The 21953-nt window shown below is 46.2% G+C and overlaps 1 protein-coding gene across 1 annotated transcript; it reads left to right on the forward strand.

Annotated features, from left to right (window-relative positions):
• Window positions 1-105: 105 nt before the first annotated feature.
• On the forward strand, window positions 106-21341 carry LOC101273055 (uncharacterized). Its single transcript, XM_049714995.1, has 7 exons — window positions 106-356; window positions 1106-1240; window positions 4564-4612; window positions 5533-6463; window positions 11371-11587; window positions 15525-15573; window positions 17490-21341. The coding sequence occupies exons 2-7, from the start codon at window positions 1232-1234 to the stop codon at window positions 18374-18376; spliced, it is 2142 nt and encodes a 713-aa protein (XP_049570952.1). The 5' UTR covers window positions 106-356; window positions 1106-1231; the 3' UTR covers window positions 18377-21341.
• The last annotated feature ends 612 nt before the right edge of the window (window positions 21342-21953 follow it).

Below are 21953 nucleotides of genomic sequence, written 5' to 3' on the forward strand. Positions count from 1 at the left end.
CCAAAGCAGCGGGTGGGATTCGCAATGACAACATTGCACACCCACCACCTCACTGGCCAATGTTTCTGTCTCTTTAAGTCATCACCACTGGGCGCCCCCCTCCCTGAGCTTCCTGAACTCTGAGGTCTGAGAGGCACAGAGACTTCCTCCATGTGTGGAGAGGAAACCGCCCACTGCACCCACAGTCCGAGGGCAGGCGGTAGGTCAGGAGCTTCTTGGAGCCAGCGTTAGAGCCTGTTGCCAATCCTGCAGGAACGGTGAGCCCAAGGGAAAAGGAACCAGCCCGGAGCAGGACCTGTGGGGAACAGGAAGAGCTCTGCCTGTGTGAAGCTGGCTGAGTGAGCAGCTGCGTTCTAGTAAGTTTGTGAAAAGGGGGCAGGATCTAGAAACGGTAACTTCATGTGCCTCTAGGTTTGTAAGGTTGTTCTGAGTGTCAAACACAGTAAGTTCAGAAGAACAGGTAATCTTCTCGAGCTCTGCAGCGCACATGCTCTTCTTTGGGACTAAATTCTCTCTCCTTCCCTACTCCCTTAGTCCTTCTGCTAGAACTACCGCAGAAGGCAATGAACACTCCCCAAATGCATGTGCAGCAAATGCAAAAGATATTCCTGGGGACTTATAAGGGAAGCTAACCTCAGAACAAGTTACAAAGTGAAAATTCTGTATATATCTGAGCTGAACCCTCCTAAAACCTCCACTCTCCTTAGCGCTATCCACAATAGTGCAAGAGACAGCTAAGGTTGTGAACTTGGTCCTCAACCCTTGCCCTACATGATCACTTGAACATCTGCTCCCCACCCCAAACTGGGCTCTGTGGGCTGCTCTGGTGTCAATTAAGGGAGTTTGTTGATTTCTAGACACAAAATAAGGAATCACATTATGTGATTTAGCCCTGGGGTAAACTTTACAGAAGCTTTGGGGGGGTGGGGTGATGGGGGTGGGGTGGGTAACGGAGTGGGGGGGGCAGCGGCAGGAGCGTTACTGCAGAGACACCCACAGCTTTGGCTTGAGCTCTAGGCAAACCTACCATCTGAGTCCTTTGGCCAGAGACAGGTTACTCAGCCAGCCTCTCCCTTTGCTTTTGCTTCGTTGTTGGTGCCAATAGGGGGAGAACACAGTTACCTGTAGGAACCAGGTGGGTGACCTGAAGAGGTAGAATTTGAAATGGACGTTGAAACACAGACAGGACTCAGGCAGAAATGTGCGGTGGGATGAATGGTCCTAGGAATGAATGCACAAGGTGGGTTGGAAAAGGCCCTGAAATCTGCTGTTTGTGGAGGGGCTGACTGGGGAGGGGATTAGGTGGGAATGAGGCTGGAGTAGACTGAGGGGAGACTGTGCTGTCGTGTTCAGGCGCTCGTGTGATCAGGCAAACTTGACCACAGAACGTTTAATTGTATTAAATAATGTTGGAGTGGGTATTCTACTTCAAAAAGCCTCAGGTTTGAGGCAAGAACATAAAGAGCTGGAGGGGAGCATCCCAGTCTCTCCAGCACACAGATTATATTTAGACTTATTTATTTACTTACTTTTTACTGAAGTATAATTGGCTTACAATATTATATTACTTTCGGGTATACAACATAGTGATTCTGCATTTTTATACTTATGCTCCATATAAAGTTAATATAAAATATTAATTAACTATATTCCCTGTGCTGTGCATTACATTGGTGTATCTTAGTTATTTTATACCCAGTAGTTTGTACCTCTTAATCCCCTTCCCCATCTTGCCCCTTCCCCCACCCCTCTCCCCAATGGTAAACACTAGTTTATTCTCTGTGTTTGTGAGTCTATTTCTGTTTTGTTATATTCCTCTGTTTGCTTTATTTTAAATTCCACATATAAGTGGAAACATACAGCATTTGTCTTTCTCTGTCTGACTTACTTCACTAAGCATAATCCCCTACAGGTCCATCTATGTTGTTGCAGATGGAAAGATTTCATTCTTTTTTATCTTTTTCATTCTTTTTTTATGAGTAATATTCCATTATATCTACCTGTCTGTATATATATGACACCTTCTTCATTCATCTGTTGATGGGCACTTAGGTTGCTTCCATACCTCGGTTATTATCAATAATGCTGCTATGAACATCAGGGTGCACACGTCTTTTTGAATTCGTGTTTTCGTTTTCTTCGGATATATACCCAGGAATGAATTGCTGGATGATATGGTAGTTCTCTTTTTAATTTTTTGAGGAACCTTCATACTGTTTTCCACCGTGGCTGTACCAATTGACATTCCTGCTATCAGTGTACTAGGGTCCCCTTTCTCTACATCCTCGTCAACAACACCAGTTGTTTCTTGTTTTCGGATGACACCATTCTGACAGGGGTGCTCCGTGCTTCCTGTACCTGATATCTGTTTCCCTTTTCAGGTTGGGAAAGTTTTCAATTACAATTTCACCACATACATTTTCTACCCCTTTCTCTCTCTTTTTCTGGGACCTCTATCATGTGAATGTTAGCACACTTGACCTTTTCCCAGAGGTCCCATAAACTCTCCTCGTTTTTTTAAATGTGTTTTTGTTTTTGCTGTACTGATTGGATGATTTCCACTAGTCTGTCTTCTGTGTTCTTCTACATCGCCTAATCTGCTCTTAATTCCTTCTAGCGAATTTTTCATTTCAGTTATCGTATTCTTCAGCTCTGACTGGTTTTTGCATTTTCTAATTCTCTGCCGAAGTTCCCACTGTGTTCATCTGTTGTTTACCCAAGTTCAGTTAGCATTTTTATTACTATTGCTTTGGACTCTTTGGCAGGTAAATTATTATCTCTGTTTCATTAGGGGTTTTTTCCTGGGGTTTTATCTTGTTCTTTCATTTAAAACATATCCCTTTGTTTTCTCATGTTGTTTGACTTTCTCTGTGTGTCTCTATGAAATTAGGTGAAACGGTTACCTGTCCAGGTCTCAAAGGCATGTCCTTGTGGGTAGCAACCCTTTGCAGTGTGCCTGTCACCAGTGGCTTTGGTGGGAGAGCTGGATCTGAAGTGAGCGGGGACTGCTTCTTCTCCCACAGTGTGCTGGCGGCCACCACCTTGGTGGGAAGCAAGGCTGGAGGCAGAGGGCTAGAGCCAGAGCCAGGTGCCAGCCAGGGCTTCTCCTCGGCTCAGGGCTAGTTGTTAGCCTATTGTGGAAGGAGTCAAGGACCAAGGGGCTGGGCAGGAGTCCTAAGGGAGTTGGGCTTCCCCCAGATGTGATGACAGTCTTCACCTTGGCTGGGGGTGTGGCCAGGGCCTGAGAGCCTGAGGCTGCACTTCTGAGCTGCCTCTGCTTTTTCCTCAGTGTGTACCCCTTGGTTAGAGGCAGGATAGAGAGCCAGAGGGGTTGGAGCCACACACCGGAGCTCTCTCTGCTCCTTCCCTGGTGCACACATGCCCACTGGCAATGGCAGCCTCGGCCTTTGTGGGGGGCAGTGCTGGAGCAGTAGGGGCTGGAATGGGAGCCTGGAGAGGGCTGGGAGGTGCTCTGGGGCAGTCCCGGCAGGCTGGCCAGAGCACCAGGCAGTCTTCAATGTACTGCCTCTGCACTGGGACTGAGAGCAAGCATGCTTGTGCTCTTCAAGACCAGAGTGTCAGGTTCTTACAGCCCTCCAGTAAGCCCTACTGATTTTCAAACCAGCTAAGGGGGCTCATCTTCCCAGTGTCAAGCCCAGGCCTGCGGTGCCTAGTATGTGGCTCAAACTCCCCACTCCCCAGGGAGGATCCCCAAGCCTGGGATAGCCCCTTCCACTTCTAGGTCCCCACTAGGGACTCAGGTCCCAACTAGATTGCGTCTCCTCCCCTGTACCAGACTCCACGTGGTCCTTTCTTTACAGCCTTGATTGTGGAAAAGCCATTTTGCTAGTCTTCAGGTCATTCTCAGAGAGAGTTGCTCTATACGTAGCTGTAGCTTGGATGTGTTCATGGCGGCAGGTGAGCTCGGGGTCTCCCTCCTCCACCTCCTGGATCCCACCTCCTAGACGTATTAGGACGAGCCAAATTTTGTGGTTTTCTGAGCACAGAGTCAGGAGCTTTCCAGGTCAGCTTGGGAAATATGTCTGTTTTCTGATTTCCAAAACCAAAATTCCAAGTTTCTTCTTGTTTCCCAGGCCAACAACCCTAAGGTAGGTCTTAAGTCAGTGAGCAAACTTTCTTGTTCTCAGGGTTTGACAAACCCCCCACCCCACCCCCAGATGCTGAACCTCCAGGGAAAACTTATTTTCTACAACTTACGTCACTGACATAGAATTACCTGGGAAAATGAACATCAAAAGCTTATTCATTGACATAGAGTAAGTGTTGTCATCTCCCCTCTGCTCTGTGCATTTCGAGGCCCTGAAAAGACAGCACAAGCTCACCAGGTGTTCTCATAGTATCGTCCCAACCACAGACCGAGCTCTTCCACTGTCTTCCCTAAATTCTGATGCTCGGAGAGGGCAGGAACTATGACATTTTCACTGTGGTGTCACCAGCATTTGGGGCTTTGCCTGACACCTAGTAGGTAGTTTTACCTACGAATGAATAATGAACGAGTGAGCGAATGAAAAAATAAATAACTTGTGTTGGGGACACTTTCAGGGAATCATGAGAGGACAGAAGACAGCAAGAGATGAAGAAAACGCCTATGGTAAGAACATGCCTCACAACGCGTGTTTGCCCCCAGGTATGAGCTCTGGGTAGTAAGGGGGATGGGCTAACTCAACACCGAACAGAGAGAAGCCCCAGAGGTTTCTCGATGCTGGGATGAAACAGCAAAGAGCCCTGGGGCTGGCATTTGACCTAGATCTCTGCCCCTGACCTGCTGTGAGATATTGAGTTCTTTGACTAACCTGCACCTCCGTCCCTAAGGTAAAATGAATAAACCTCCTCTGATCTCCACAGAAGGGGGTGTAGAGGGAATCCAACTATATACTAGAGGGAACATGACTCACCAGGTAGATGGTGTTAGGGAACAAGGATGGAGGGCTAACCAGGTATCTTATTAGGCAGCAGGTCTAAGAGAGAGGAGAGGATGAGGAGGGAAAGAGGGAGGGGAGAAGAGATGGTCTCATCTTATCCTCCCAACAGCCCTGTGAGGACGGCGCTACATTAATGATCCCATTTGTGCAGGAGAGGTTTAGCACTTAGATTAAGCATCTTCCCAGGGTTACACTGCTGGCAGGGGGTGGGGCTGTGATTCAAACCCAGGGTGTGGGACAGCAGACAGCCCTCGTGGCCAGGCCCACTGGCCCTCCTGCCTATCTTCAGTAAGAGGGTATCTGGGGAAGTAAGGCAGAGGCCACTGAAGTTGTCCAATAGGGAGCAGCTCTGCGCAGTGTGGATGACAGGTCATGTCACACGAAGTAATGGCCTGTATCATACAGGGATGTCCTCTACAGAAACGTTCACCGGGTGCTGGTGCACCTACAGGTGTATGTGTGACGCCAAAGAGGGAAGAAGTAGACGGGTAGAGATCCCCCGGAGTTCACAGATCTCCGACCAGGGCACTCGGTAAAGGTTTGGTCCGAAAAGCAGAAGTCGAAGCACTCTGTTCTCCTTTGTTCAAAGGCATCCAGGGGACCCGGGTGCCAGGATATGTGCTTTCAGGTTCGGGAGCTTACAGATCATTGGTGCTCACAGGTTTAGAAGCCCGCGAGTCTGCCCTGCAGGAGCCCAGGCTGCGGCTCCTCCTGGCCGGGAGGTCAGGGACTGGGAAAAGCGCCACGGGAAACAGCATCCTGGGCCAGAAGCGCTTCCTCTCCAGGCTCGGGGCGACGTCGGTGACCCGGACCTGCGCCACGGGCAGCTTCAGGTGGGCCAAGTGGGACGTGGAAATCATTGACACCCCGGACCTCTTCAGCTCCAAAGTCTCCCAGACAGACCCGGGCTGCGCGGAGAGAGGCCGCTGCTACCTGCTCTCGGCGCCGGGGCCCCACGCCCTGCTCCTGGTGACCCAGCTGGGCCGCTTCACGGCCCAGGACCAGCAGGCCTGGAGTGGGGTGAAGGCGCTGTTCGGGGACGGCATCGTGACGCGCACCATCGTGGTCTTCACCCGCGAGGAAGACCTGGCTGGGGGCTCGCTGCAGCATTACGTGCGCGACACCGAGAACCGCGCGCTCAGGGAGCTGGTGGGCGAGTGTGGGGACCGATTCTGCGCCTTCGACAACCGAGCCGCCGGCGGGAAGCGGGAGGCGCAGGTGATGGCGCTGATGGGGCTGGTGGAGGAGCTGGTGAGGCACCACGGCGGCGCTCCCTACACCAACGACCTGTACAGCCTGGCGCAGGCCCTGGGGGGCGCGGACCCCGCGGAGAGGCTGCGCAGGGTGGCGGAGCGAGTGGCCTTCTGCGAGCAGAGGCGGCGGGAGCGCTGGCCGCTGACCTGGCTGTGGCGGTGGCCCAAGGCGCGGGGGAACTGGCGTAAGCTGGGCGCGTGCACCCTAATGGGCGCCCTGGTCCTGCTCTACCTGCTCTGCAGGCACCGGCCAGAGGCCGTGACAGGGTGATATTCAGTCTTGCAGGTAACCTGGCAAGAAAGGAACTGAACACTTGGGTCTGAAGGGGGATTTCAAAGGAATCAGAGTTTTCAAGAGTTTCATATTTCCTCCAGTAAACAGTTTTAAAATAAAGTTGTGCAATTTTAAAACGTCCTTAAAACGTAGTTAGCTTGATGTTTCGGTCCTCTCTTGAAAAATAGTGGAATGACTGGTGATTTTTAGTAGAAAATGGGTTCATAGCAAAGGGAAAACAGCTATTTTTATTTTGAGCTTGTGTTTGTTTGTTTAGACACTGCCTTCCTCCCTTTGGACCGCTATTTAAAAAAAAAACCCAAAAAACACAGATTGCATGGCTTAGAAACAGCAGACATTTATTTCTCACACTTCTGGAGGCTGGAAGTCCAAAATCACGGTCCGGTTGGAGGGAGAGCCCTCTCTGAGATTGCAGACTGCCAGCTTCTGGCTGTGTCCTCACCTGGATGGAAGGGGCACTTTGGCAAGGGCACTAATCCCAATCATGAGGAATCTACCCTCATGACCTAATAACCTCCCGATGACCCCATCTCCTAATACCATCCTCTCCAGATTAGGTTTTCAACATGTAAATGCTGGGGAGGGGGACACAAACATTCAGAGCATAGCCTGCACTCTCTCTTCTTGATGTTTTCTGGTTCTTATGGGTAGATATCTCCCTTCAGTGATCCTTGTAATTTTTTTTTTTTTTTTTTTTTTTTTCGGTACGCAGGCGTCTCACTGTTGTGGCCTCTCCGGTTGCGGAGCACAGGCTCCGGACGCGCAGGCTCAGCGGCCATGGCTCATGGGCCCAGCCGCTCCGCGGCATGTGGGATCTTCCCGGACCGGGGCACGAACCCGTGTCCCCTGCATCGGCAGGCGGACTCTCAACCACTGCGCCACCAGGGAAGCCCCTGATCCTTGTAAATTTTTATTATCATCAAGGAAAGAGATGTCACAGTCATACATATTAATGTTTACTTCTGATACATCGGTTTATTTACCAGTACAATGGCTTAGTACCAAGAAGTTAAATGTAACTACACTGAAAATAACACAGTTTCCAACTTTCTAGCATGTATTATGGTTCATGTCTGTCCAAAATGAAGTAAGATTTGGGGAAAATAACATGCAATGTCTTCAATGTAGTCATCTATCTGGATTTTTAAATAATAATAATAATAAAGCGCCTGTCTCAAAATGGAGAAGAGAGGGGTGGCAGGGTCATCGGCAGAGAGCCACAGAGCACCGGAGGTTAGGTGTGGCTGTACCGTGGGGTTTTTACAGGGGATGGGCCAACCCACATAAGTCTGTGAATGCCAGCCTTACGTTGTGTAAGCAAACGCTAGGATCTGTTTATTTCCATATTTCTGAATGTGACAGAACACTTTAAAGGAAGTCTTTCTATCAGCCATGTGCTAGTTAGGAGGTGTGGATACAGGAGGAGGCAGATATCCCAATACTACCAGGGCTCAGGGGTGCTAAGGGCCAGGAGGTTGTGCGCAGGCATCCTAGGGCCATCCCAGCTCCACGTGGAGAAGGGGCCTATGCGCATGCACTTCGATGGCACCTCGGGTTAAAGGCCTGCAGAGACTCAGGATGACTATGGGCTTAGAGTGGCCTGCAGTTGGGTGGGGGGGTACCTGAGGGCCATAGTAGTGGGGCAGGGAGTTGGGCTCTGTGAAGCCTGGCTGGAAAAAAGTCCATTATCAATTCCTGCCTTCAGCGTCGTGCTGGGCCCATGCAGGAACTCTCAGCCATGGAGGCACTCTTTCCACACCCTGAGGGCCCCAGGAAGGGGACGACGTAGCGGAGACCGCCTGTGTCCGCAGCTTGCCCATCCAGGGCCACGTGCGCATGAGCGTGCGTTGTAAGCCAAAGACTTCGCTTACCATGGGGTTGATTGTAACCTGCTTGTTCTTTCAGCTTTCGTTTTCTCACGTCAGGGTGTCCACATATGCCCTCCAGTTTCTGTCATTGCTTATTATTTTTGTCTTGTTTGTAAATGGACATGTGATTTTTAAAATAAATATGAGTGTTAGGATTGTAAAATTCTCATGCGGACTGTAGCATATAGAAATGTGTAGGATCAGAGGAAGGCTTGACATCCGTGGGTAAAACACCCTGCTTGGGGCATCACCAGGACCATTGTGGGGGACAGTGGAAAGAGCAGGAGATGTGCAGAGGGCTTGTGTGACAGAGCCGGTCCCCTATGAACTTGCTCCAGGACCTTGGGCACAAGGGGATTCAGCTTTTCTTGAGATGTATATATTAATATTAATCCTTATAGCTTTCATGTATGATGAAGTAACATGAGTGAAAGCACTTTGTAGGTTAAATTCCATAAGAATATAGTACAGAAACAAAAAGTCTAAGAAGAAACTTCTCATAATAATAATCCTCATAAATAAATCTCATACTTATAAATACATAAATTTCACACTCATGAATACTCCGCATTTATTCTTCATAATAATAACTACTCCACATTATTCTATATATAGAGTTGGGAGCTAGCGGTAATATAAGGTCGGCATGATTAGTCATCAAATATATTTACAAAGTGCAGTCAAAGTTGTATTTGTTCTCTAAAATATTGCTAGTTTCTAATCCTTAGATTTAGAACTATGCAACATGACTCATAAGTAAATGGAAGACACGATTTTTAGTTTTTAAAATGTAATTTAGGGACTTCCCTGGCGGTCCAGTGGTTAAAACTCCACGCTTCCACTGCAGAGGGCACGGGTTCCATCCCTGGTCGGGAACGAAGATCCCGCGTGATGCGCGGGCAGCCAAAAAAATTTAAAATATATACAATTTAATGTTACACATGTAATACAAGATAGATCATAAAACAAAATAATATAAGACTGATCATAAAATAGAAAACAGAAGCTGTAGAGAGAACACTATAATATAATAACAATTTATTGCCTTAATATTTTATGATGAAAAATACCTCATGAGGTATGAAGGGTAATTATCATTAACAGCCTTTTATTTGAAGAGGAAAGTAATGTACTGAGAGTCAAGTGATTTTCTAAGGGCAAAACGTGGCAAATCAGAACTGGAACTTATTTTTCCTTATTGTCCTATAGGAAGAGTTTCCTGAACCAGACACAGGGTCAAAATGCTATAACTTCTCAAAAACTGTCTATTTGAGTGAATATATATATATATACATATATATATCTCTACTACTTACATGTACTCTCATTTTCTTTCCTTTTTTTCCTCACCTTTTCTTTTATCTCTTCAAGAATAAAAATTCATTGATCGTGTGCTGATGAAGTTTCTTTCATATTTCCATGCCCTGCTGCCTGGATCAACTGTCATTTTATCTAAAGAGGTTCATATTTGACTTACTTCTGAGAGTTGTTTTTGGTCATGATGAGTTTTTCTTTTTTTTTTTAATTAATTAATTTATATGTTTGGCTGCACTGGGTCTTCGTTGCTGCGCATGGGCTTTCTCTAGTTGCGGTGAGAGGGGGCTACTCTTTGTTGCAGTGCGCGGGCTTCTCATTGCAGTGGCTTCTCTTGTTGCGGAGCACGTGCTCTAGGCACGCGGTCTTCAGTAGATGTGGCTCACAGGCTCTAGAGCGCAGGCTCAGTAGTTGTGGCACACAGGCTTAGTTGCTCCATGGCATGTGGGATCTTCCTGACCCAGGGCTCGAACCCATCTCCCCTGCATCAGCAGGCGGATTCTTAACCACTACGCCACCAGGGAAGCCCCCAAGATGAGTTTGTCAAGCAGAAGATTTCAAACAATGCATACCCTCTTACGTAGTCTTGTACAATATTCAGTATTGTACAATATTCAATTCTTGTACAATATTCAATATTCATCACCTGGCTGGGCAGATGCCACTACGCCTTCCAGAGAATATCCTATGGGTTGAACTCCCTAGAAGAGGAATTCCTATAACTCCTTGGGGAAGCCAGAGCTAGACTATGACCCAAGACTCTTTTTTTCTGCCCCGGGAGCCTTTATCTGATAGTGGCAATGTTTGACTTTTCTTATACAACTGCATTTGCGCTTGCTTATTCCAGCAATAAAATATTTTGAGATTTTTTCTAAATTTGTCTTTTACCTCTTTTTTTTTTAAAAGTAGTTGTCTTCCAAAATGATGTAGTGTTTTGTTTTAATTATTATTTGGGGTCTTCATTATTTTTATACCTTACATTCAATCTCCTTCTCGGCCCATTTCTTATTTATTTTATATTTCCTTTCACTCTACACCATTAATTTTAGGCACTCCTTTTTACTTTGGAAATAGTGTTAAATCGTGTATATCCCTTGATTTACTACCTCTGAAAACACCTAAGATCTATTCTTCCACATGCTGGCGAAATAGCTCATGGATACGCTGAAGAGAACTGCTTACCACTCCTCAAACATCACACACACACCCCCAAGAAGAGACACCCAGCCCCAAGAAACAAAAGACAAGGGTAGTCACTTTCTGCCTCCCAGCCCTGGGGAGTTTCTGGAAAGGAGGAAGGCTCCATTCTAACCTGTTCCACATCTGGGCTCCAGCTTTTCACGAAGGTAGACAAGTCCTCCTTCCTGAAAAGCCAGTGATTCTTTCCTGTGCCAAAGAAAATAACTAATTTTCTCAGTAGATCTCTTTGTAGGTGCTTTCACAGGGAGACTCAGGTCAGCGTGGTCTGTGTTAGAGTGAGAGGTACTTGGACTCAACAGGAGAGATGAAACGTTGATCTTCCGGGAATGGTGGCCGGAGAGCACGACACGCCCGCGGAGGCAACAGGGCTCTTTAGCAACGGGGGAACTGGGGGGATTGGGGCCCGTGTTCTTCTCTTTCACGCTCCAAACATCACTTCTTTGCACACGTCTTACAGAGGAAATGGGAGTGGGCGAGGGGCTCGCGGGCTCCGACAGGAAGCATCCCATTGGGGGGAAGCACGCTCCGAACTCGCTGCTTTCCGGTTTCCGCAGCAGCAGTTTCGCCCCATCCGGAGGGGGTGTCCCCAACTGCGGGGACAGGGGGTGCACTCCGTCAGCCCCATTTTCCTTCTTGCCCTGCAGCCGTGCCCTGGAACCTTCGGCCGCGCGCTCGCGCCGACCCGCCGGCACCCAGCCCGCAGCGCCGCGCCTGGTAAGGGGAACCCGGCGGGGTCCCAGCGTCCTGGGTGGAGGCCAGGGAGGGGGGGCGCGTCCTGGAGGCCGCGGCTGAGTCAGGGCTACTGATTTCTCGTGGGATCTGACACCGGTTACCATGCTTCTGGGCTCTCCCATCAGTGAAACGGGGCGCCGATGGTGAGCGTTATGGGCAACCGCGGATTCCTAGCGGGAGGGAAGCGGCTTCGGGAACCGCTCACCCCGCGTTCACGGCCCACAGCTTTCCACAGCGTGGAGGTCTTTTCCGTCTAGTTGCCTACTTCTTAGCTCTTCTGACTTTCATAAGCTTCACGGGGTTTCATAAAGCTTCACTAAGATTCTCATCCCATTTGACAGATGAGAAAACTGAAACTCACCAGGTGCCCTAACTAGGTGGGGCGGACGTCTCAGTTTTAGCTCTTCACTTCCCCGTACCAGCCCCGCCCCATCCCTGACAAGCACCACGCCCCCTGAGGCCTGGGTACCGAGAGTCTATTCCTAGGGGTCCACAGGACAAGTTCGGGGTCATTATGTTCCCGCCCTCATTGAGCCACGTGCTCCAAACGGAACCTCTCAGTGAACATTGTTCCATTGATCTTCTGAAAACCAGCCCATTCTCCCCCAAATACCCACACTTTTCCTACAACACGATGTCGAACTCGACCGCATGGCAGACAGATTCCAGTGTGTACAGGAACCAACACTTTGCTAAAGCTCCTGTGAGAGCCGCGTTATGAAATCACAACGCTAAACTCTGACACAAGTGATACCAGGAAACAGCGGGAGGGGGCAGATGGGCGAAGGAGAATATGAATCAGGCAGACAGAAAATATTTTTATCTTTCCTAAAACAGCATGAGAGAGCCTGCTTTCCAATGGTTTGATAAAGTAAGGTGCCGTCAAGATAAAATCAGGTTCGTGTAGTGTACAAATCAGGAGGTACATTATATGCTCATTGGCTTCAACCTCCTACCTAAGCTACATCCTCCTGCTGCTCCTGTCAGATACTCTTATAATCTCTGCCCGCATGCTGCCCGCGACTCTCTCACGAATCCTGATCCCACCTGGGGGAAGATTAAAAGGGTTTTCCTTGTGGAGAAGAAATCTGCCTCCACTCGCGATTCTCCCTCTTCTGTCTACCATGTGATTGACACGTGTCACGTTCCTTCGAGTTCAGGATGTTTCCCGATCTTTTCCTAGGCTTGATTCTGTCCTTTTAATATTCTATGACTCATTTTAGCATCTCCATCAATATCCTTTCTGACTAGCCTCTGCACACTTTATTATTTGTTAATATCTGTCCAAAATAATCTACTCCTCTGTGGGACGTGTCTCCCCCGGCAGCCTGACCCACTCAGAAGACGGTTCAGGAGGACCGTGCGCGCCTCTGCTAATGTAACCTGAACTTTGACTGGCTTTTGTGAGGCCACAGAGCTCCATTTGGGTCACACTGATCATCAAGTCATGGGAAAACACTAGATTGCTTTAAACTGAAATACTTCCATTCCGAGCAACTTCTGGCCCTGCGATTTTACCTTTGAATAATCTTTTTTTTGCACTCAAGATTTTGCAATACAGTTCCCTTTGTTAGTTTTAGGGTAAGCTTCCAGCCTGCCTGCCTCAGTTTATGTCCTGACCATGGATGGCAGCATGGTATGTGGTGTTCCAAGAGGTTCATTGACTATATAATCTCTTCTCCATCCTGATAAATCTAGGAGAATACACAGGCAAAATGAGCCATGTTTTGGTCTTAGCTCCATGGAAGTTGTGTGATCGTGGGCAGGTCAGTTGAGACTCAGTTTCCTAATATTTTAATAGAAATTTTAATACCTATCTTGATCACATCATAGGGAATTTAGGAGAACGATTCAAAGAATGGACATGAAAGAAACTTGAAAATTACAAACGGCTGCACAGAGGATTATTACCATGGTAAAGTTATCATCAACATTGTCACCACTGTCGTCATCGTCTTTACCACATCGATATATTGATTCCAATATATAGCAACTGCCGTCTGAAGTAGAAAAGATGTCAGAGGATTTGAGCAGTTTTAGCAAAAGCTGGAGTGTTATTGACCAGAGGCCAGGACAGCGTGTGGGAGAATGTGGTGAGGAAAATGCTCTTCTCTGGGCTTAAGGAAAGGAAAGTGGTGCAGAAGGAGAAGGAAAGGAAGGAAGGAAGTTGCCTTAATAAATTCTGAGCATGTGACAAGGGCTGGTTTCCCTAATGAGGGCCATTTCTAGTCTTCCCTCCTGAGTGAACAGAAGCATGTGAAAGAGGCAGAAATAACAGAATCGACCTGAATAGCAAATGAACTATGAAAACCGTTTTGAATTCAATGTTAATCAATAAACTGCACCTTTAAACCAATTAAGACATCCTAAGATACGCCCATCAGGGTGACCAAAAAATTAAAAGTCTAATATCACCAAGCGTAGGTGAAGATTTGGGGGGATTCTCACCCATGGCTGCTGCCAGTATGACTTAGCACAAGCTTCTTGGAGTCGTATTTGGCAGTACCTTGTCAGGTGGAAACTACATATCCCAGAGAAATCGTCCATGTGCACAAGGAGACGTGTAGGGGGATTCTTCTGCAGCGTGGTTTGTAGTAGCAACCACATATTTTGGCACACCAAGTGTTTGTTAATAAAATTGAGTTGGATAAAATGCTACATAAATAATGTCACTGACATAAAAGATTAAAATGCCAAAAAGTACTATATATTACCTATACATACATGTGTATCTCAGAATATTGGTTGCCTCTGAAGGGAAGAGGGAGAATGAGACGGGTTGGGGGGAGTCAAAAAATAAATAAATGGAACTATATGTGTAATGCTTTAACTTTTTCAGTCAAACCAAACAGCAGCAGTGAAAATGCCAAAATACTTAGATCTGTTCACTGCAAGTAGTGGGCATTTGTTTCATTACTCTGTGTATTTCTCCCCTTAAAATGTTTGCTTCAGAACTGCATAATCTTTAAAACTGAATAAATAAAATATAGTCTCAGAGATCATCTTAATTATAGTGGCACATTGCATGCTTGCCTTTTCTAATGCATGCTCACCTTTTCTAGCACCAAGAAGAACGACACAATATTATGTCTCATCTGAATGAAACATTTATCCCCATAGTTTTGCCAATTTCTGGGTATATCTACTGGAAAAATTTTTAAGTGGTTATTGGGAGACCCACAAGGGAAGACATGTGGTTTAAAACTGAGCAGGAAATGAATTTACCTTGAATTTGTCCTGAATGTTGACTCTGTCCCTCAGTCATGGCACCAGCTTCTCTCCACCAGCTGCTCAGAGGGGAGGGAGGGTGGTGGCCGTGCTCGTCCGTCTTCTACCTCATCCTCTCATGTCCGTCCTCACAGGAGCCCTGGATCCCCAATTCCACACTCCCATTGGAAGGTACATTGTACTTTCCTCCTTGCCACTGGGATATCCATCTGGTTCAAAGAGTTTCTGGGGCTGGAAATGGCCAGTACTTCAAACAAGCCAATGTCATTTACAGCAAGGCAATTTTTATTCTCTAGTCTAGCAAGTTTGCTTACTTTGATTCCAATAATAATAGTAATAATAACACAATAAACAAAATCCTGCTTCTCATTCCACAGAAGAAGACTTTCTTTATTTCATGCCTTTTCAGGTAGAGGGGAGATAATCAACTGACTTGTTTTCAAACATTTCATGCTTTCCTATAGGATGAGGGAAAAGCAGGAGTTCATTGTGTTAATATAACCTAGCATCACCTGGCTTGCTTAAAGTTATATATGGATATTTGAAAGTAAAATATAAGTTAGAAAATTAGCGATTGAAACGGCTCATCTAAGGATAATTATTCTTGGCTGTCTGAATTGGAGGTGTTCTCAGGCCTTACCAAGTCCCATATGGACACCTGCTTTTTATTCCTTTCCTTTTTTTATTCCAGAAGAGAATGGAAGGGCTTCAGAGGAGCAGATACGGGACTATGGCTGAAGGTAAGAAAGCCTCCAAATTCTCAAGAGCTCTAGGCATCAGGGAAGAGTCACTGTTTTCTCTCCTCCTTTCCCTCACCTCAAACACAGTGACAGAAAAGAAACCCAGTTATTTTCCACTGCAGAAGAAAAGGCAGCTATCATGTTCTTATCTTCCCCACCATCATCACAGCACACACACCCGAGTGTGAAGCTCTCCCCTGTGCTGTGATGTATGGGAAATGAGGAAATGAAACTTCAAGTCAGAGGTCAGGGGACTTGGAAACGAACTGTGAAAATGATATCCTTCCCTGCCTGCACTCAACTGAAAAGAGGAAAAGTTCCCCATAAAGATTTAGTAAATCGTGTTTGCTAAAAAAAAAATCCAGGATACTTAAGAAAGGGAAGAACCAACACAGGGTAAAAGGAATAACAATAACAGATTTTAGGAGACTAAAATGAACTTAATTCATTTGAGCTCCTAAGAACTCCAGAAATCCTCGGATTCTCACTCTCTTCATCCCTTGAAGATTTTAGCTCTTGATGCAGGGTCACCCTCGACAACACCACTTTTGTTCTAATTTCCTGTCATTCTATCAGCCAAATTGACGATCTTTCCAACGCACGTATTTCTTATACATGATGGTCTTATCATCTCTTCCTCAGCCACCGATCCAGGGTCATCTGTCAGACTGTTGCGGTCTCACACACACCTGCGAACTTCCCTCAGAGAGGAATCAGAACCAAGACAGAACACCAATATCCAGTGCAAATCCAAAGTAGATTAGTGATAGGCGTTTATTACGCACAAAAGCGCAAACCGATCGGGGCCTCACCAAAAGCAGGGTGAGACCCCGAGTCTTGTACGGGTGTGGTTTTTATATCCCAGGGTAACAGGATGTTCGTTCTAATTTTGAACTATTGGGTCGGCCATCCGGAACCCAGCGTCTTCCTGTTCACATTATGCTGGCAAGAAAAGCTCAATTTCACAGCAGCCAAGTCAGGCGGTTAGCAATAAAAGCAGTTACGGTGCAAACAGTTTTAAACCAAAACATTCCATCATTAATTCCAAGTATTACAATCGAAACTGTATGTTCTGGGACAGCGTGTCCCGTCACAAGACTCCGTCCTTGACTTTAACGACAAGCCTTCTGTAGGCTCACATCCAAACATCCAACTCCCCACCCAAAAAGAGGAAACCCAGGGACATTCAGCTGGTCCTCGGTGGTAGGTCACTGGAGCTCTTGACATCTGAGACTTCCTTTACCCCCAAGGTTCAGATGAATGTGATTGGCAGCCTGTGTGCCTGGGAATTAATTGGTGGGCGAAAGAGAGGTGATCATAGTTTCTCACTGATGACTTCTCATCCTCCACCTCTTTCTAATCTCACGTTTATTTAGCATGAAACTGGGCTAAGCAGCATCCCTGGAAAAGCTCAGGGACCAGCTTTCTGAAAGCTGTGTTTTCCCTGGTCCTGAGGAAGCCCCTGGTGCATCCTTCACAGTGTAGCGGTTCTTACTCCTGGCTATGCGTCCAAGTTCGGGCTCCCAGTGTGGGCTTCCTGCCATTCAAGAGTCGCCTCAAGTTGTCTGCAAACATTTGTATGTATTTAAATATCACTGTTTGGCAGGGAGAGAGGTCCATAGCTTTCATGAGATACCATGAAAGGTCCGTGACCTAAAAATCTTAAGAATCACTAACTTTACCAACAAGGACCTACTGTATAGCACAGGGGACTCTGCTCAATATTCTGAAATGACCTAAATGAGAAAAGAGTTTGAAAAAGAATAGATACACGTATATGTATAGCGTAATCATTTTGCTGCACACCTGAAGCTAAGACAACATTGTTAATAAACTAAACTCCAACATAAAATAAAAATTTTTTCAATCAATGACTTAGTAAAACACGAAAAACTCTTTTTTTTTTTTTTTTATAGGCGGGATAGAACATAAGCTGTTTGCAACCTCGTCCTCATTGCGGATCATCCTGGTGGGCAAAACAGGCAGCGGGAAGAGCGCCACCGGGAACAGCGTCCTCTGCCAGCCAGTGTTTGAGTCCAGGCTGGCGGCCCAGTCGGTGACCAGGAAGTGTCAGGGCGCAACGGGCACGTGGGATGGGAGGAGCGTCCTGGTGGTGGACACGCCCCCCATGTTTGAGGCAAGGGCCCAGGACCAAGAGGCGTACGAGAACATCGGGGACTGCTACCTGCTCTCGGCCCCGGGGCCTCACGTGCTGCTGCTGGTGACCCAGCTGGGGCGCTTCACAGAGCAGGACGTGGTGGCCGTGACCAGGGTGAAGGAGGTCTTTGGGGTGAGAGCCCTGAGACACACGGTCATCCTCTTCACCCACAAGGAGGACTTAGCGGACGAATCCTTGCGTGACTACGTAGCAAACACAGACAACGTCAGGCTGAGGGGCCTGGTCCGGGAGTGCGGGCACAGGTACTGCGCCTTCAGCAACCGGGCCTCCGGGGACGAGCAGAGGAAGCAGCTGGCCGAGCTGATGGCCGTGGTCGAGGGGCTGGAGAGGGAGCTCCAGGGCGCCTACCTCAGCAACGACCTCTTCTTTGATGCACAGCGGCTCCAGCAGGGCGGGGGCGACCCCCATGGAGAAGGTCACGTGCGCTACCTGGCCAAGGTGCGGTCGCATATTGCAAAGCAAAAGCAAGACCTGAGAGAGGCCCAGAGAAACCGCGCCTTCAAGGCGCTCCTGCGAGTAAAACACTGGATCGTTTCTCACATCAGAATATTTGCTGTTTTTGTTATATGCTTTTTGAGTTTGCTTGCCATTTTAATTAGCTTGTGTAGCACTCGCGAATGCTGAGCATTTTCAGATGATACCTGCCATCAGCTTCCATTTTTTCAGAGTCAGTATCTTTGTCTATGTTGATAAGGAACTTTATTTGCTTTTCGTGTAGTTTCACTTTCAATTTCCCTTCCTTGCACCAGACACACCATCCATTTTCTTCAGTTGCTTTATATTGTCTATCCACCTGACCCATCCATAGATCAGTCCAGAACAGGCTGTTGTCCAATGTCTGGAAACAGTTCTTTTACACAGGCATACCTCGGAAACATCGCAGGTTTGGTTCCAGACCACCACAACGAAGTGACTATCAAAAGTATCACACCAAGTTCTTGGTTTCCCCGTGCACATAAAAGTTATGTTTATGCTACACTGTAGTCTATTTAGGGTGCAGTAGCATTTTGTCCAAAAAACAACGTATATACCTGAGTCTAAAATTACTTTACTGCTAACCATCATCTGAGCCTTCAGTGAGTCATAATCTTTTTGCTGGTGGAGGGTCTTCCTCCATGGTGACGGCTGCTGACGTTTGGGGCAGCTGTGACAATTCCTTAAGATAAGACAGCAGTGGAGTTTGCCACATCAATTGACTCTTCCTTTCACAAATGATTTCTCTGTTGCACACAATGCCATCTGATAGCATTTTATCCACCGTAGAACTTCTTTCTACGAATGGGTAGAAAGAAGAATTGGAATCAGTCCTCTCAAGCTCTGCTGTTGCTTTATCAATTAAATTTACGTAATATTCTAAATCCTTTGTTGTCACTTCAACAATGTTCACAGCACCTTCACCAGGAGTAGATTCCATCGCAAGAAACCTCTGTCTTTGCTCATTCATAAGAAGCAACTCCTTATCTGTTAAAGTTTTATCATGGGGTTACAGCAATTCAATCACATCTTCAGTCTCCACCTCTAATTCTAGTTCTCTTGCTGTTTCCACCACATCTGCAGTTACTTCTCCACTAAAGTGTTGAGCCCCTCAAAGTCGCCCATGAGGTTTGGAATCAGCTTCTTCCAAACTCTTGTTAATATTGATGTTTTGACATCTTCCCATGAATCATGAATAGTCTTAAGGGCTTCTAGAATGGTGAGTCCTTTCCAGAAGTTTTTCAATTAACTTTGCCCAGATCCATCAAAGGAATCACTATCGATGGCAGCTATAGCTTTACGAAGTGTATTTCCTAAATAATAATACTTGAAAGTCAAAATTACTCCTTGATCCATGGGCTACAGAATGGATGAAATCTCAAACTGCTTAGAACTGCTTTTACGGCATCCCATAGGTTTTGGGTCATTGTGTTGTCGTTGTCATTTGTTTCTATGTATTTCTTTATTTCTTCTTTGATTTCTTCAGTGATCTCTTGCTTATTTAATAGGGCGCTGTTTAGCCTCCATGTATGTATGGCTTTTACAGCTTTTTTCCTGTAATTGATTTCCAGTCTCATAATATTGTGGTCAGAAAAGATGCTTGATACGATTTCAATTTTCTTAAACTTTCCAAGCCTTGATTTGTGACCCAAGATGTGATCTATGCTGGAGAAAGTTCCACGTGCACTTGAGGAGAAAGTGTATTTTGCCACTTTGGGGTGGAATGTTCTATAAATATCAATTAAATCTATCCGGTCTGTTGTGTCATTTAAAGCTTGTGTTTCCTTATTTATTTTCATTTTGGATGATCTGTCCGTGGGTGTAAGTGGGGTGTTAAAGTCCCCTGCTATTATTGTGTTACTGTCGGTTTCCCCTTTCATGGTTGTTAGCATTTGCCTTGTGTATTGAGGTGTTCCTCTGTTGGGTGCATAAACATTTATAATTGTTATATCTTCTTCTTGGATTGATCCCTTGATCATTATGTAGTGTCCTTCTTTATCTCTTGTAACAGTCTTTATTTTAAAGTCTTTTTTATCTGATACAAATATTGCTACTCCAGCTTTCTTTTGATTTCCATTCGCATGGAATGTCTTTTTCTATCCCTTCACTTTCAGTCTGTATGTGTCCTTAAGTCTGAAGTGGGTCTCTTGTAGACAGCATATACATGGGTCTTGTTTTTGTATCCATTCAGCCAGGCTGTGTCTTTTGGTTGGGACATTTTTTTTTTTTTTTTTTTTTTTTGTGGTACGCGGGCCTCTCACTGCTGTGGCCTCTCCCGTTGTGGAGCACAGGCTCCGGACGCACAGGCTCAGCAGCCATGGCTCACGGGCCCAGCCGCTCCGTGGCATGTGGGGTCTTCCCGGATCGGGGCATGAACCCGTGTCCCCTGCATCGGCAGGCGGACTCTCAACCGCTGCGCCACCAGGGAAGCCCTGGTTGGGACATTTAATCCATTTACATTCAAGGTTATTATCAATATGTTTGTTCCTATTACCATTTTCTTAATTGTTTTGGGTTTGTTTTTGTGGGTCTTTTTCTTCTTTTGTGTTTCCTGCCTAGAGAAGTTCCTTTAGCATTTATTGTAAAGCTGGTTTGGTGGTGCTGAATTCTCTTAGCTTTCGCTTGTCTGAAACGCTTTTGATTTCTCCATTGAATCTGAATGAGATCCTTGCTGGGTAGAGTAATCTTGGTTGTAGGTTTTTCTCTTTCATCACTTTAAGTATATCCTGCCACTCCCTCTGGCCTGCAGAGTTTCTGCTGAAAGATCAGCTGATAATCTTATGGGGATTCCTTTGTGTGTTTTGTTGTTGTTGTTTTTCCCTTGCTGCTTTTAATATTTTTTCTTTGAATTTAATTTTTGTTAGTTTGATTAATATGTGTTTTGATGTGTTTCTCCTAGGTTTTACCCTGTATGGGACTCTCTGTACCTCCTGGACTTGGGTGACTATTTCCTTTCCCAGGTTAGGGAAGTTTTCTACTATAATCTCTTCAAATATTTTCTCAGACCCTTCCTTTTTCTCTTCTTCTGGGACCCTTATAATTCAGTCAGAACACACACATTTATCAATTAAGTTCACTGTCCTATATGGGTGCAGTTCGTGGCACCCCTAATCAATTATAACAGTAACCTCAAAGACAACTGATCACAGATCACTGTGATGGAAGGGGGCATGGGGAAGTCATTCTGGCTTATACGTGATTTAACTTGAACTTTATGCGAGCTAGAACAGCCTGTTTTGTGGCGTATTAAATGTACATTGTACATCTGCTTTAACCATTAAAGAAAAGAATGCATTTAAAAATCACAATGGAGGGAATTTCCTGGTGGTCCAGTGGTTAGGGCTCTGCACTTCCACTGCAGGGGGCATGGGTTCAATCCCTGGTCGGACAACTAAGATTCCACAGGCTGCACAGTGCAGCCAACAAATAAATAAAAATAAAAATAAAAATGGAATAACTGTGGTTCAGGTATTCAAAATGGAGCCGGGTGGCTATCGTGGATGTGGTTTCAGACACACTCTTGCATCACTGAGAACTTGAATCTGCTGAAATGTATCAAACTCAAGGATACCACCAGCTGTTCTCAAAATATATCTGCTAGCCACTGCCAGCTGCATCTTTATGGCTTCAAGGTCCCCCATGTAACTATGAAACCATTTTGGTCCCCAACCAAACCTTGCTTAACAAGCACCTTTACTTCTTGCCAGCTCCAATTATAATTCTTGAC

This window comes from Orcinus orca, chromosome 9 (genome assembly GCF_937001465.1).
Source record: "Orcinus orca chromosome 9, mOrcOrc1.1, whole genome shotgun sequence".
Lineage (NCBI taxonomy): Eukaryota > Metazoa > Chordata > Mammalia > Artiodactyla > Delphinidae > Orcinus > Orcinus orca.